This window comes from Pseudorasbora parva, chromosome 18, assembly GCF_024679245.1.
Source record: "Pseudorasbora parva isolate DD20220531a chromosome 18, ASM2467924v1, whole genome shotgun sequence".
Taxonomy (NCBI): domain Eukaryota; kingdom Metazoa; phylum Chordata; class Actinopteri; order Cypriniformes; family Gobionidae; genus Pseudorasbora; species Pseudorasbora parva.
The window spans coordinates 10,447,383-10,465,297 of NC_090189.1; the positions used below are offsets into that span (position 1 = coordinate 10,447,383).

Consider the following 17,915-nt stretch of genomic DNA (forward strand, 5'->3'; position numbering starts at 1 on the left):
CTTGAAAAGAAAAAAATACATAAAACATGGTGCATTGTATTTGTCTCGCCGACAATCCATCATGGACTACATTTCCCATAAACCTTTGCTTGGCCTCATTATCATGTGATTATATCCACCTGTGTCATTAGCTGGCCCATGTTATATAAGCCGTGTTTTCTTTCACTCTTTGGCTTTATGTACGCTAATCACATTTTGTGGTCAAAAGGTGGAAAATCTGCATTTTGCGTCCCAGACGAACCAGCCATTTTTGATTTGAAAAGTTTCCATTTTCATTGCGTTCTAAAGTTTGAGTTAGGTGAATACTGACCTGTGAATTCGGCTAAAGTCTATATTCAGGCTGATTTTTGTGCATATCTGATTTGAAATCCGTTTTAGCAGGGGTAAACGAAAAAAGAAAAAAAAATTCGCATGAAATGCATTTTATATTATATGTGGTTTGAAATCCTATTTAAAGGCTGGAGATTACACAATGTCATGTTGTAAATAAGACAGAATCTGTATTGCAAACCCCTCCATTCACTTTGCTATTGTTTTTGGCATATACCTAACAATGCAACTTCATTGCCATCTACTAATGCAGATATTCCAGAAAACTAAAGAGCTGCATGGATCGGATCTGAACAGTCGCAATGCACAATGTCATTTTAGATCAGGTCCCAATCATATATACACAAATAATCAAATTTGGACTAACAGTGTGAACGTATCTGCACTATTACCTGTGTTATGGATTACAATTCTGGATTGCCCCGATAAAAGCTGTGTTTGAGTCTCGGAGGAGTTTGTGACAGTATTATTATATTTTGCATTAGATATATGATAGTGAAATTTGTAGAAATTGACATACGAGTAGAAAAAGTTTCGAAGTTTAAGGCAATTTTGCAACCCTGATATCCAAAAGGTTAGACTTAATTTATTAGGCTTAGGTGTTTTATTTGACAAACACATGGTAGACTGGTCGCATCCACCATAAATAGTAAAAACATAATTTAACTTAATGTGTAAGAAAGTTTGTGTTCAGATTCTGAGGCTCTTTAGAGTGTAAAACAAACACAGGAGCCATATCTGAACAGCATATATAAATTGTGAAAAGGTAGGTTTACAGGTGTAATTGTATTTGCAAATGAATCACAATGACAAGAGATAATGTATCATATTCCAAAGTCAATATTGATATAAAAATATCCATAACTTCACGAGCAAGGACCATGCCACAACCATGAATGTTGGAGAAATATTTATTGAAGTGATGGATGGACAAACTATGAATAGGGAGAGAATGAAGAGGATTTGTCATGGATGGATAAACAAATGGCAGACAGCTCACAGCCAGTATGAATAGTAAACTGAATCTGTAAAGAAATCAAAAATAGATTCAAAAAAGTAAGTTTACAGTATATGGACAAGGAAAATGTATCTTTACACAGAGAGATAAACAGACTTTATATATATAAAGTTAAGTTATTTAATTATAAGGATTGAACAATACTTTACAATTCTACATGCTATGAGCAACAGAAACAGAACAGTTTTCCAGTGCGGTGCAGAAAAAGAACAGGTGGAACGAAACCAGCCAACACATAACAAACCACACCAGGGATCAAAAAAGGCAAAGTATTCTGTTTCATCAAAATGGCAAAGAATCCAGCCAAAATAAGTGGGACATATATGATAACCATGTTCACAGTATTTATTAGAATGAAATAAAATGCTCTTCTCTTTATATGGTTTGCTTCCCCTCTCTCTCTCTCCCTCTTTCTCCTGGTCCTGACTGTTTCAGAGCTCTGAGAACAGCCACAAGACAGAACAGCTGGATGGAGAGGAAAAGGAGGAACTGCAGAGTGTAGAACCATGTAAGCATGGTAGATAACATTAGAATAATCAAGCTGCCCAAACAGGAGCCAAGAGTGATTATCCAGGCCACAGTGCAGCAGATCACTCTATATCTGAGAGGTTTGTACTTCAGAAAGGTTACAGGATGAACCACTGCTAGGTAACGCTCAACAAACATCAGACACTGAAACAAAGGACGACCGGCGATGGCAAGTCCTTGCAAAAAATATGACAATGTTAAAAGACTTGAAAAACTGACTTGCAGTGTAGAGATCAAACCATTTAGAGAGCTGCCAACTTCACAAACAGAGAGATTGAGGTTAAAGAACTCTGATGCAACTCCACTTCCTGTCCCTGTGACGATGAGCCAGATAACATAGGAGTGTGTAGGAAAACCAAACAGTAAACCAACTGTATAGAAAAAGATATCCAGACTTTCCAGTGATGCAATGGACTGAGCTGTGGAGTTTGTAGATGTTTCAGGTGTGGTGAAGTTCACTGTAGAGTTATTCATCTCCTCTTTGTTTGTATTCTAATTTCAGCAGCTCACAGAATGTATATTTCTATGGAAAGAGTTTTACCAAATGTACATTTAAAGCTTTTTAATTTTGCAATATACATTCCAGCCTGTAATCCACATTTTCAATTCCAAATAAAAGAACCACTCTGTTATTAAATAACTTAAACATTTTAAATTGTTGCGTTAATTCAAACAATGTCATGGTTTACATTCACAATGTTTTTTGTTGAAACCAAGAATTAAATAAATAGTTTATCACCTGAAAAGTGAATGTCCAGTCTCTCTGGATGTGTATACATTTCTGTGCTGGGGTTTGGAAACCACAGCTGCAACACAAATATATGTACATGAACATGCAAATATTGAAAGTAGAATTGGTTCCAAATGACAGATAATGTTAACTTTGTAATCACAAACAGAAAAAATGATATTACAATAGGCTATTAATTTTTTTTAAGAAAACTGTACTTTATTTACAGTATTGAAATTACCATTTTGATATTTATATGATATAATACATATAATCAAGAAAGAAAGAAAAGTTTGACCACAATATTTTGATTTCTTCTGGCTCTCTTATCTTTATATCGCAGCCAATAAATTCCCCAGTGTTGAATTAACACAACTAACCTTCATGTCATCTTCATACTGATCACCATAATGGTGACCAAACATTTTCAAACATTAACATCCCTGTTAATTCTCAAAAGAACTATCTGCTAAAAGAGATTTAATGCATTTTCAGTTTCTAAATCCTGTGACTGAAGTTTTCTCTTTCATTCACTGTCTTCAATAATAAAACAATCATTACTCAATAAATCACTAAATTAATTAAATTGATTAATTAAATTAATCAACATCAAGCTGTGTTAATTTAACACAAGAGAATTTACTTACACAAGTGTGGTCTTGTGGAACCTGGTTTGATATAATGGAAATAGGCCGCACTGGTGCAAAAAATGTCATAAAAAAATTATATAAAAATAGTAAATGTTTTTTAGTTTTTTGTTTTTGCTGTTGAAAGAATTTTTTCAACCCTAAGTTAAAAGATTTGCATGAATGCATAAGAAAAAAAAAAAAAAAAATTAAAAAAAAAAAATTATATATATATATATATATATATATATATATATATATATATATATATATATATATATATATATATATATATATATATATATATATATATATATATATATATATATATATAATAAATAGCATGTCGACATCATAAGTGACCATGAAATTTGTCAGCTGACTCTCAACTTCAGTATTGAGGCTGACAAAGGTGGTTGTACTATTTTATTTTTACAAGCTAACACATAATTAATCTGCCAAACCTATTTATATAAATCCAAAGACTTTCACAGGTGGAACATTTTTCTATATGTAAGTGTTTGCTATGTAAATGTTGTAAAAAATAAATAAATACTTAAAAAAAATTATAAATACTGGCTTTTTCTTAGGACCTTTCATTGTATAGTCCAAATAATGTGCATGCAGGGGTTTAGTATGAATGTTATTCCTTTACTATTCTGTGTTTATAGAAAATGTATTAAAACTCTTACAATTTAATCTGTAAATAAATAAAACAGATAGGTATCTATAAATGTAAGTCATTGAAAATCTCGCAAAATATGTTATATTTATGTTCTGAAAATAAATGTTCTGGCATAAACACTAATATAAAGAAATATGCCATTTCATTTGAAATTAAAAGTAATGGCAAAAATTCACAATCCATAAATAATATTAAATAAATAAAAAGTAAAATGATGATAAGTAATGCATAATGTATCACATTTGCAGGTTTTATGGGGAACAGAGACATGAGAGTTTTCCAGCCCGGTGCAGATAAAGAACAGGCTGAACAAAACCACCGAGAATAAAACAAATGATACCAACAGGTAAATAATCCATATTGAGTGTCAGCACGTAAAAGAATCCTGAGAAAGTAAATGGCATATATATAATAGCCATGTTCATGGTAGTTATTAGAATGAGATGAAACGCTCTTCTCTTCGTGTGGTTTTCCTCCTTTCTCTCTCTCCCTCTCTCTCCTGGTCCTGACTGCTTCAGAGCTCTGAGAACAGCCACAAGACAAAACAACTGGATGAGGAAGAATAGGAGGAACTGGATTGAGTTAATCCATGCATAAATATAAAAGTGAAGTAAAACTAAAGTAAACAAGCAGCACACACAGTATCCAAGAGTGATTATCCAGACCGCAGTGCAGCAGATCACTCTATATCTGAGAGGTTTGTACTTCAGAAAGGTTACAGGATGAACCACTGCCAGGTAACGCTCAACACACATCAGACACTGAAACAGAGGACGACCGGTGATGGCAAATCCTATTCCGAAATATGTTATGTATGTTAGACTTGAAAACCAAGGAAAATAAGGAAATACAGATAACAAAGAGTTAAGACAGTTAACAATCTCACAAACAGAGAGATTGAGGTTGAAGAATCCTGATGAAACTCCACTTCCTGTTCCTGTGATGATGAGCCATATGACATAAGAGTGTGTAGGAAGACCAAACAGGAAATTGATGCTGTGTGCGCCCTGCTTCACGTGGTCCAGTAGCATACTGGACTGAGGTGTGGAGTTTGTAGAAACAGCTGATGTGTTCACTGTGAAGTTATTCATCTTCTTTCTGTCTGTCTTCTCTGCACAGAAAATCACCAAACAAATGTTTAATATTGCAAGATATAGGGGCAAAAAGAAAGCGTATTATGTAAAATTAACCATTTGGTTCACCGACAAGTTGAGGACAATATTGATTATTATATGGGGATGCAGGGCCATGATCTGGGAGAAAGTTTTAAAAATTAGACCTATACTTAAAATATACTTTTTTTTTTGTTATCTTCCATTAAAAATTTGTCTCAACCAAACAGTACCAAAAGCAGTTTAAAGACGCTTTTTAGCATTTTACACAAGAAAATAGGAAAACTATAGGCCTTATGCATCCATCTTCATAATGCCATCTCTAAATACGTTTCACAAATTAGTATTGTTCATACTGATCAAATGCAACTTAATAGGTTTAAAGGGTTAGTTCACCCAAAAATCTAAATTCTATCAATTATTACTTACCCTAATGTCGTTCGACACCTGTAAGACTTTACTTGTTGGGGCACATGACTATTAACTAACTTATTAAGTAATATGTAATGTGGTTATGAGTTTTGAATTAATTCTGAATTAGTTAATAGTCATGTGCCCCACCAAGTAAAGTCATAACATAATGATACCTTTATAAATGATTAGTTAATGATTAATTAAAGCAGACAACTGGAAGTTGAAATGCATGGCTTTGACCCGTTGTGGTAATTAACACGTTAATTTACATTATTAGTTAATATAATGTTATTAAGGAATTAATACATTATGACACATTTAACTAATAACTATTGAATGATTACTTAATCTATTAATCATGTTGAATGTTCATTAGTTCCTGATGCAGTAATCATTAATAAATGGGTTAGTTCACCATTAGTAATACATTAACTCATGATTATCTGTGCATTAATTAAGCATGAATTAATGTATATTAGTGCACACGTATTGTAAAGTGTTACCAAATGCTCTTTACTGCATTTTAAATGAACGGAGTATAACAAGATCCACAATTCTTTCAAGCACAACTGTAAAGAGTACTTAGGACAAATTCAACATAAATTTATGCAAATGTAATCTTATCAATTTTAGATTTTTTTTTTTTTTTTTTTTTTAATGTAATTTAGACTGTGGAAGTGAATACAAAATTTAAAACAACACAAATACTGAGTTCTATTAAAATAACATTTACATTCACATAGAAAATGTGAGTTAAATGCTAATCACCTGTAGAGTGAACATCCAGTCTCTCAGGATGTGTATTCATCTGTGCTGTGTTTTGTAGACTGACTTCACAGTTGTCACAGAATATAGGACTTCATTTGCATAAAATATGAAAATATATAACGTAAACAAATATAAGGTTCAAAAAGACATTTGACCAAACTGAACAGGTTTAAACTCTAATTATTCACCAAGACATATACAGCGTTCATACGTCTGTTTTCCAAGATGGCGCCTGTCTGTAAATGTGTAATGTACTGTCTTCATAAAGTATAAAGACCCTCATTATGCTACTGTGTTAGTATGAAGCTATTTTGAGCCTTGTTAGTGGTATTAACTAGCGAGCGATTTCATTTTACTTACCCCATATATTAGCTTTATAAGCTAATCTGTTTTTAGTGATAGAACTCTTTACATTTGATTTTCATGAAAACGCATCCCGGAGAACGATCTTCTCGGTAACCATGTGACAGAAAATGAAAAGCTGCGATTTTCTTCACCGATAAATTCAAGGAACTATTCTCTCATTCCTGCGTAATAATCAAAGAAAATGTCCTGCCGTACCATGGGTGCAGCGGCGCAATGATATTACGCGTGATGGAAGATTTGAAAATACAATGTGTATTTTTATTGTGTCAGCATAAGCACACATTACTAAACAGGCAGTGAACACACCTAGTTGACATTAATAATATCCGGCTGAAATGTTGTGAGGATCTGTAAGAGAACAGCATAAATAATATCAAAAAGATACATATCCTGTCTGTTGTTGATTAATAATGGTAATGTTCTACGTCATTGTATGCATAGGTTGTACATAGTGATGTTGCTGGAATTTGAGAAATCACTATCCTAATAAGTACACTCTTAAAAAAAATGGTTCTGAACAGGTAAAGGTTTACAGGTACTGTAAATTATCACAATTGCAGGTTTTATGAATAATGGAGGAATGGGAGTTGTCCAGTCTGGTGGAGGTTATTGTCAAATGTAAAGTAATTATTGGTTTGGACAATTTGTTTATTTTTAAGACTAAGCACTAAGTATACAGACCTTTTTTTTTTTTTTGCAACAATGATATTTATCAGCTGACTCTCAACTTCAATACTGAGGCTGAAAAAGTATTGTCATAAAGGCTAAAACATAATCAATCTGCCAAAATCTTCATACATATATAGACTTTCACAGGTGGAACATTTTGCTATATGTAAATGTTTGCTATGTAAATATTTACTGGTGTCAGTGAATAATTTTTTATGTTGTAAATATTAGCTCTTTCATTGGACAGCCCAAAAATGTGCATGTGACTGCAGGATACAGACATAATTGTTTTTTATTTATTTATTTTGTATTGTTGAGTGTTCAAAAAAAGAGAAAGAAAAACACTGTATAACAATCTCTGTGAAACTATCAAAATGGAAAAGGTTACTAAACCACTAATGAACTGATTCTGTTTTATATAGAGAGGGGCAAAACACATTACAAAATAGAAGCAATCAATTAAAGAACATGCTCTACTAAATCTGATTTATATCACTAAAATGAATACATTTAGTATTAAAATAAACTAATTATTAAATTAACGTTGTATAAAACAACGTTTAGAAAGTAAAGTAAGTAGATTCAATGAAATATCACAATTGCAATACTGATGAGAAACGCAGGCAGTTTTCCAGTTCGGTGCAGATAAAGAACAGGCTGAACGAAACCAGCCAACACATAACATACAAAACCAGGGGTCCAATATGCAGGATTATTATGTTGTGTTACAATGATATAGAATCCTGTGGTAGAATATGGAACATATATAAAAGTCATGCTCACAGTAGTTATCAGAATAATATTAAATGCTCTTCTCTTGATGTGGTTTCCCTCCTCTCTCTCTCTCCCTCTCTCTCCTGGTCCTGACTGCTTCAGAGCTCTGAGAACAGCCACAAGACAAAACAACTGGATGGAGAAGAAGAGGAGGAACGTTGTTGAGAAGAACCATACGGTTACAATAGTGTTTTGTGAGATTGTTATACATAAACTAAAGAAACAAGTGCCAAGAATAATTATCCAGACAACAGCGCAGCAGATCGCTCTATATCTGAGAGATTTGAACTTCAGAAAGGTTACAGGATGAACCACTGCCAGGTAACGCTCAACACACATCAGACACTGAAACAGAGGACGACCGGTGAGAATTAGTCCTTGTAAAAACAGCATTAAAAAGGAGAGACTTGAAATACTTATTGACAATATAGAGACTAAACAATTCAGGCAGATGCCAATCTCACAAACAGACAGATTGAGGATGAAGAACTCTGATGCAACTCCACTTCCTGCTCCTGTGATGATGAGCCAGATAATATAGGAGTGTGTAGGAAGACTAAAAAATAAATGTATACTGTAGGCACAGATTTCTAGACTTTGCATTAGTCCAATGTACTGAATTGTGGAGTTTGTAGATGTTTCAGGTGTGGTAAAGTTCACTGTAGAGTTATTCATCTCCTTCGTTTGTTTTCTTATTTCAGCAGCTAGCAAACCAAATGTAATATTGCAACTGTGATTTTTTTCATGGAGAACTGTAAATGAAACAGTTAATTCAGACTTAGTCAATAAGGCATAACATTATATATATATATATATATATATATATATATATATATATATATATATATATATATATATATATATATATATATATATATATATATATATATATATAATGACAGTGGAATCAAAAAGTTTTCATCACCTGAAGAGTGAATGTCCAGTCTCTCTGGGTGTGTATAAATCTCTGTGCTGTGTTTTAGAATCAAGAATGCTACATGACCTTGATTTCATCTGCTACAGATCACACAAAACACAAGATATGCAAATATTTAGACCAAACTTTTATGGTTTATGACAAGGAAAAAAAACTATGTGAAACGATGTCCTTCTGTATGGAAAAGGTGACACTGGGTGACTGCTGACATTTTATTAGATAAATGGCAGACTAGTAGCAACCACCAGCCTGATTTTATTAGTGATCCTAGTTTACTTTGATTTGGAAAATATTCGACAGAATTTGAACTTTATACACATTCATTCAGAAAATTGTGAATTAAAATCAGATAACACTTTTGTTTCCGTGGTGGAAACCTGAGGTTTGTGATCTGCTATGAATATATTTTTCGGTTCAGCAAGCAATGCTACAATTTTAATTTCATCTGACTTGACTGAAGCCCAGTAATTTATATGTGAAATACCCCTATTATGCTATTTTAACCATCTGAACCCTGAGCTGTTTTCTAGGCCCTAGAGGTGTTTTGACATGCACTGACATGGTTACATTATTTCTGTTATTTGTGACATTTTCATGGCTAACTTCTGATTACTCTGCATTCAGCAACTCTGCTACAGTAAAATGTGAGCAACACTTATGTAAAAGTTTGATGTTTAGAGAAAATTACACTTATGGGTAGTTTGTGGGGAAAAATAATAATATAATATATAATAAATAAAGTAATATATTAAGTCACTGTATGCTACAATTTTTGTTTCAAGGTGATGTAAAATCACTTGGCCCACTCATTCACATAAAACAATATATTTTTTAGAAAATTTATTAGACATGTTTTGTTTCAGGAAGGCTTATGCGGGGAGGCCATGAATCATTGTGATTAATTATGTGTTTCACACCTGGAAAGACAGACACTCCCATAATGGCAGTGGTCCACTATCATAAAAAAATAAAAAATAAAAAATAAAAAAATAAATCCCTGTAAATGGTTGCCAGCTCGTTACTATTATTATTATTATTATTTTATTATTATTATTTTTATTCAAATGTGTTAACATTTTAGGTTTTACAGATTTAACCTTTACATTAACTGAAATTATGTTTAATTACAAACCTGATTGTAATATCAATATATGTTATGCACCTTTACTGACTTTTTAAGAAACATTAATTTATCAACATTAAGTGTAACAAACCCAATAATGTTCATAACTGATAAGAAAAAAAAAACTATTCTTTTTTTATTTCACTGAAAATAGATCAAATGTGAATTGTCGTGCAGGGAAGGGAATGTCAATTTACAGGTTTTCACTTTAAATTACACAACGACTCTTTCTTTTACACTTGCAAAAACTATACATTTAAACAGTATTTTACTGTTAAATGTAAGGTTAGATCTATTACATGTATTAACCATATATAATATGGAAACTTTCTGTTAACTGTTTTTACCATTTTTACAGTATTTTATAGTTAAAATCACAATATTTCTTTGGGACAAAAAATGTGGAACTAATTGGGAACTTGGGGACTAGAACAAAGATGTGAATAGATTAAAAAAATTTTTTTTTTTTTTTTTTTTTTTTGCATTTATTTACAACATGACAAAATCCAAATATACATGAAGGACAAAAAGCGGGGAAAAACATAATGGACAATCATGGTTCTTTATAAGGGACACTCAAGTCTGTACTGTTCAACACAGTGTATGTAATTTCAGTGTCTGCAGGTGTGTGTATACAATTTTCTCAGATATAAACCCATTTATTTTGCTTAACCTATTAAAACATAAAACATATATACTTATTTCCGTATATATTTCTATGACATAACACAAACCATCTTCACACAAACCATCTAAAGCTCTTTAGCATTATACACTACCGATTAAAACTCTGGGGTCAGTAATAGTTTATTTTAAAGAAATTAATTGTTTTATTGAGCAAGAATGAATTAAATGTGTCAAAAGGGACAGTAAAGACATTTTAAGGTAACAAAAGTTTACTATTACAAATTAATGCTGTTTTTTTTTTTTTTTTTTCAGTTGAACTGTTTTCAACATGGATCTCCAATTACAGTATTGTGAGAATCATAATCATTTGTTTGCCATGTAGAATTGAAAATAATCAAAGATATTTAAAATTGAAGAAAGATATTTGGTGTACTCTTTTCAACCCACATCTCTCTTATCCGAAGGGCCATTTGGAATTCCTAAAGACAATGAGATTCTGAAGACCTGTAGTACAGCGGGGGAAGTTCGGTCTGATTAGTCAGTTTGAATGTCTCAGGGTTTCAGTCACATGGTCAAGAAATAGATAAAAGACGATATAAACTGTTGCTCTGGCTCTTATGATTCTCTAGCTCTCACTTTTCTTGGAGTCCGCTCCTTGCAACCTGGTCTCACAGAATTCCGTGAAATCAACACGGAACCTTAACTCAAAAATCTGTGGCAGTTTCACGGAATCACCAAAAATTCCATGATGGGTTCACGGAAGTGATGCCTATGTAAGTCAATGACAGGCAGCATCTGGTCCACACACGGATTCCCTGTTCCAACACCTTATATTCGTCAGTTTGATTCAGTCAGCATAATTTATTTACATTTATTTTACTTTTTATTCAGACATGTTTTGAACACGTAACTCAATCCCTTCCCTAAACCTACCCATTTGTGTATTATAAAAAAAAACAAAACAGGATATAACAGGCAGATACACAGATTCTGCAGGCACAATTTATTCAGAAACTACAAATATTCCAAGTGTTCCGAGGCCAAACGATTGATTTGTGTGAAGAAAATCCCCGAAAACGATCAGAAACGTTGCGTCCATCCGCCGATTATTAATACATTTCAAATATTGCCGCCGGAAGAAACGCCAGGTCAGGTTTGACAGCACTGGCTGTTGTATGTCACATGACCAATTATGTCAGCTTTGATTGTAAAATGCCATTGGCTCTCGTGACCGATCGCGTCATCATGCTGTCGTCTGTATCATTTGAATCATGAAAAATATGAACGAGTGCGTGTGTGGAGCAAGATCATCATTTCAACGATTAAAACATTAAGATCAACTACATGAAGATATTGTATGACTTCAGAAGACTTGGAATGCAACATGAATTAATACTTCTATAGTGTTTTTGGTCCGTGTTTGCAATAAATAACTGTGACTGTACATTTATTTGCCTGTTATGTGTTTTATATTGTTGAGTGGGTAGAGTTACGGTAGGAGTGGAGTTAGTTGCTCTGAAATATAAAAGTAGGCTATAAATATTCATAAAATCATGTCTACTTTTACAAATGCAAATAATTAAATGTGTTTTGGGAATCTGTGTGTGGACCATGGATGCTGACTGTCATTGACATACATAGGCATCACTTCCATGAACCCATCACAGAATTTTCGGCGATTCCGTGAAACTACCTCGGATTTTTGAGTTAAGGGTTCGTGTTCATTTCACGGAATTCTGTGAGACCAGGATGGCTCCTTGGCTCCCCTCTTCTTTGCTCTTTTTTCTTTGTCTATCTCTCTCCCTCGACCTCTTTCTCTGTTTCTATCCTTCTATCCCTCAGGTATCATTCTATTCATACTAGGTACGATTAATTGTGTATTTTTTTCATCATCTTATACATCTATTTTGTAAGTGTATTTTATCATCCAGATGATATTTATCATCCATACCAGATTTTATCATTAAATTCTTACAATTACAAATGATTTGCTAACTAGTTTTGATTTGGTATAGACTTTAAAGTGTTAGCTATTGCAATAAAATATAGTCACATTATAGCAACGCTCTCCCACATATTGTGCTATTGTAACTGCGCTTATTTCCGTCATTGGTATAAATTGCAGTGGGTGGTAATAGATGAGAAATGTACAGTTTTCTACAATCTTGCTGATAACGTTTCTTTAGTCTTTCGGCAACCCTGCAGCCAGAACCACTGTAGGCGACCCACCTTTACAGCAATATACAAACAGATGTTCCCATCACATTTAAAGACATTTTACGCACATACATCTAGTTTACAGAACAAACCAAACTGACAATTTTTCATTGGACCTTTCATTGGGCAGTCCAAAAATTTGCTTGTGGCTGCAGGGTACAGACATTTTTTCTTTTGGATTGTTGATTGTTCAACAAAAACAAGAAAAGGAAAATCAGTTTCTGTGGAAACCCTCAATATGGAAGCAGTGATCAAAGTGAAAAGCAGCAATCAATTATATAAAAAAAGGATATGATCTACTAACTAAACAATATTAAAATGACTAAATATAGTATAAATACTATATTATTAGTACAAATTATTAACTCATTATTAAAATAAGTGATCTGATACAACATTTATGTCACAAATTCAGATCTCATGAGAAACACGGGCAGTTTTCCAGTCCGGTGCAGATAAAGAACAGGCTGAACAAAACCAGCCAACATATAACATACAAAACCAGGGGTCCAATATGCAGGATTATTATGTTGTGTTACAATGATATAGAATCCTGTGGTAGAATATGGAACATATATAAAAGTCATGCTCACAGTAGCTATTGAAATGAGATAAAATGCTCTTCTCTTGATGTGGTTTTCCTCTTCTCTCTCTCTCCCTCTCTCTCCTGGTCCTGAATGCTTCAGAGCTCTGAGAACAGCCACAAGACAAAACAACTGGATGGAGAATAAGAGGAGGAACTGCAGTGAGAAGAACCATACCTTTACATGATTGTGTTGTGAGATTGTAATAAATAAACTATAGAAACAAGAGGCAAGAATAATTATCCAGACAACAGCGCAGCAGATCGCTCTATATCTGAGAGGTTTGAACTTCAGAAAGGTTACAGGATGAGCAACTGCCAGGTAACGCTCAACACAGATCAGACACTGAAACAGAGGACGACCGGTGAGAATTAGTCCGTGTAGAAACAGCATTAAAAAGGAGAGACTTGAAAAGTAAACTGTCAGTGCAGAGACCAAACTATTCAGAGAGTTGCCAATCTCACAAACGGACAGATTGAGGATGAAGAACTCTGATGCAACTCCACTTCCTGCTCCTGTGATGATGAGCCAGATAATATAGGAGTGTGTAGGAAGGCCAAAAAAGAAATTCATGCTGTGTACGCAGGTTACCACAAAGTCCATTCGACCAATGGAATGAACTGTGGAGTTTGTAGATGTTTCAGTTGTGGTGAAGTTCATCTTCTCTGTGTTTGTCTTCTTATTTTAGCAGCTCGCAAACCACAACTGTGATCTGTGGTAAACATTTAAAAACATTCACCCAGTATACAATATAATATTGCAAAGTTCTAATGTTGCATATATTCATATATTTATAAGCATGTGACTTATTTCAATTTCAAATTGTACATTTAAAAAGTTATGGGTATAAAGTAGGGGTGTAACGATTCATCTATTACATCGATGTATCGATGATCCAATTACATCGATCTGTGCTCGGCAAGTTGGCCTTCCAGACGACATATATCGATCTAATATCGTTTTAAAAGGTAATCGATCGATTGTATCGATAATAGGAAATAACGCATTTGATTTAAGCACGTCAGACTTTATATGGATGTTTTTTCTTAGCACTTTTAATGATAAAGGCGTTAAACATTCAGTCAGCCTATATACGTGACGTCAGCTGCAAGCGGCAGCAGCAGCACAAAGAAAACAAAACAGCGCGGACAGGATTTGTCATGACAGCGGATGACAGAGCAGAAGCCAACGAGCGAGAAACTATCAGGCCACTATTGCGGTCCAGTTTGTGGAAACGTATTTTTTTATGGTCTATTAAAACATGAAAACACGGTTATTTAAACATGAAGAGATGTTAGTTGCACTTTATTTTTGATATTAATATTGTAGGCTAATATTTTTATTTTGAAAAACAAGCAGAAGTAGCAGTAGTAGTATGTTGGTTGGTTGCACTTACTGTACTTTTATTGAAAATGAGAGCAGAAAAGGTTAACTTCCTGTTCATTCAACCTAAACTGTTGGTTGCACTTTATTCAAATACAATGTGAACACAATTGCCATTAATTCTTTACTTGTTTGTTTATATCCATAATTCATTGATATCTGATTCCCTTTAAAGAAACAACAGGAATCTAGGAAACTTCATCTGCACGTATATTTATTTCAGTCACACTGATTGAAATTTTTGGCTAAAAAGTTACTGAATCGATTTCAAGTCACTGAATCGTTTCGGATCGTATCGTTCTAAATTAACCAATATCATCCTTGAATGGTATTGTCAACCTCAAATGCAAATTGAATCATTTTTAAAATGAATCGTTACACCCCTAGTATAAAGTATAAATCTACAAAATAGCTCAGTCTCATTTTATTCAATAGCTAAAGGATTAAACACAAAAAACATTGACACTTTTGATATTATTGAGAATAAAACAACCAAATCAAAAAGTTTTCATCACCTGAAGAGTGAATGTCCAGTCTCTCTGGGTGTGTATAAGTCTCTGTGCTGTGTTTTAGAATCAAGAATGCTACATGACCTTGATTTCATCTGCTACACGTCACACAAAACACAAGATATGCAAATATTTAGAATTAACTTTTAAGGTTTATGAAGAAGAAAAATAATTGTGTTATGCAATAAAAATAGTTAGTAATAAAGAAATTATTACTGTTTTGCAACCTTCTCTATGGAAAAAGTGACACAAGTGAAATTTTATTTCATTTTATTGGTATTTCTAATTTACCTAGATTTGGAAAATATGTATTTTAAAGAATTTGAACTTTATACGCATTAATTCAGGAAAATGTGAATAAATCAGTTGTGGTGGAAATGTGAGGTGCTATATTATGAATATATTTTTCAGTTCAGCATGCAATGATGGGTTTACTGTATCTTATTTTAATTTCATCTGACTTGAATGACATCCAGTAATTTACATATAAACTGTGCAATATAATTTTGCTTTTACACAATATCAACAGATCCTTAACTTTAATACAGAGTATATATAAATCTGTGTTATGTCAGGATATCAAGTTTGATAAAAAACAAATGTAATCTATTAAACACAATTAGAACACACAAAATAAATATGACTGATATGAAATATGAACCGATGAATGACAGAGAGTCCCAAAACTGCTTATCTGAAAAGCCATATCAAACATTATCAAATAGTATATTCCATGAAAAGCTGCATTTGCACAATGAAATAATGTAGAGCATATTTGAAAGAAAAGTAACAAAGTTCATGGAGGTTCTGATGTGGCATTTCATTAGAACCTCTTAAATCAATAGTAAAAGTGCTATGTGAAATATAGTTGAGTAACTTAATTACATAATATATATTACAATAGCAGGTCTTATAAAAGACAGGGGCAGGACAGTTTTCCAGTGCGGTGCAGATACAGAAGAGGCTGAACAAAACCAGCCAACACATAACAAACCAAACCAGGGAGCCAATATGCAGAATTAAGATTTTTTCTAACAATGGCAAAAAATCCTGCAATACAATATGGGACATATGTGATAACCGTGCTCATAGTATTTATTAGAATGAGAGAAAATGCTCTTCTTTTCATGTGGTTTTCCTCCTCTCTCTCTCTCCCTCTCTCTCCTGGTCCTGACTGCTTCAGAGCTCTGAGAACAGCCACAAGACAAAACAACTGGATGGAGAGGAAGAGGAGGAACTGCACTGACAAAAACCACATATGTAAAGTGTCTCTTGGGTTTATAGTATACATGCAGCACAAACAGGAGCCAAGCGTGATTATCCAGGCCGCAGTGCTGCAGATCACTCTATATCTGAGAGGTTTGTACTTCAGAAAGGTTACAGGATGAACCACTGCCAGGTAACGCTCAACACACATCAGACACTGAAACAGAGGACGGCCAGTAGTGATTAGTCCTGCTAAAAATAGTTTAAACTGCAATATAAATGCAAACCACTCTGACAGTACAAAGTTCAAACAGTTCATGTAAAAACCAGCCTCAGAAACAGAGAGATTGAGGATGAAGAACTCTGATGCAACTCCACTTCCTGCTCCTGTGATGATGAGCCATATAATATAGGAGTGTGTGGGAACACCAACCAGGAAACTGATGCTGTACACACACAATTCCAGAATTTCCACAAACCCAAAGGACTGAGTTGTGGCGTTTGTAGATGTTTCAGGTGAGGTGAAGTTCCCTGTTGAGTTATTCATCTTCTCTGTTTGTCTTCTTATTTCAGCTAAAACATTCACAATTTTTTTTATGCAGCTGTAATCCATGGAAAAAGAGAAGTGTACATGCTCATTCATACAAAATTACAATGTACTAAACTAAACTAAAAATCCACAGTAAACTATATTGTATTACCACTTAACTTTCTTCTTTTCAATAAAATAAAAATAGCTGTTTCAATTAACTTATTAATTTTTCCTTAAAAAAACAACAACAACAACAAAAAAAACCCCACTTCTTATTAACTGTAAAAACATGAATTTAGAGGAGTTTATCACCTGTAAAGTGAATGTCCAGTCTCTCGGGGTGTGTATAAATCTCTGTGCTGTGTTTTGTAGACTGACTTCACAGCTGTCACAAGAACATACGTGCATGACTTCATTTGGGTCTCATAAAACATCAGATATGCAAATATTTATATCTGGAATATATTGAGTTCATCAACAACCCTACTCTAGGGAAGAAAAAAAAGCATGCTAAGTATACTTCAGACAGGATCACTTTGGCAATACTTTAGTTTATTGAACACAATTATCTTTGGCGGTATGGTTCCTTTATGGGGTTCTTGCTCCATGATTAATAGAACATATACAAAAGCTTTGCATTAACCCCCAACATAATGAGAGGCTGCTGTATTCTCCCGCTGGAGAGACAACCCATTTGCTGCTATAATGCAAGGGGCCTACTGTTCTTACCCTCAGCGAGGAATTAACACCCCTTGCTACTTATTTATAAGAGGGGCC

General features: G+C 33.6%; 4 protein-coding genes and 1 pseudogene across 4 annotated transcripts; all 5 read right to left on the reverse strand.

Annotated features, from left to right (window-relative positions):
* Positions 1–1,508: 1,508 nt before the first annotated feature.
* LOC137047098 (chemokine XC receptor 1-like) lies at positions 1,509–2,350 on the reverse strand (annotated as a pseudogene).
* A 1,818-nt stretch (positions 2,351–4,168) lies between these two features.
* On the reverse strand, positions 4,169–5,008 carry LOC137047099 (hydroxycarboxylic acid receptor 2-like). Its single transcript, XM_067424660.1, has one exon. It carries the CDS (start codon positions 5,006–5,008, stop codon positions 4,169–4,171), a length of 840 nt encoding a protein of 279 aa, XP_067280761.1.
* A 2,820-nt stretch (positions 5,009–7,828) lies between these two features.
* Positions 7,829–8,695, reverse strand: LOC137047100 (chemokine XC receptor 1-like). Its single transcript, XM_067424661.1, has one exon. The coding sequence runs from the start codon at positions 8,693–8,695 to the stop codon at positions 7,829–7,831; it is 867 nt and encodes a 288-aa protein (XP_067280762.1).
* A 4,627-nt stretch (positions 8,696–13,322) lies between these two features.
* On the reverse strand, positions 13,323–14,168 carry LOC137047101 (chemokine XC receptor 1-like). The gene has a single exon (XM_067424662.1). It carries the CDS (start codon positions 14,166–14,168, stop codon positions 13,323–13,325), a length of 846 nt encoding a protein of 281 aa, XP_067280763.1.
* Positions 14,169–16,310: 2,142 nt separating this feature from the next.
* Positions 16,311–17,153, reverse strand: LOC137047102 (chemokine XC receptor 1-like). The gene has a single exon (XM_067424663.1). It carries the CDS (start codon positions 17,151–17,153, stop codon positions 16,311–16,313), a length of 843 nt encoding a protein of 280 aa, XP_067280764.1.
* Between the last annotated feature and the right edge of the window lie 762 nt (positions 17,154–17,915).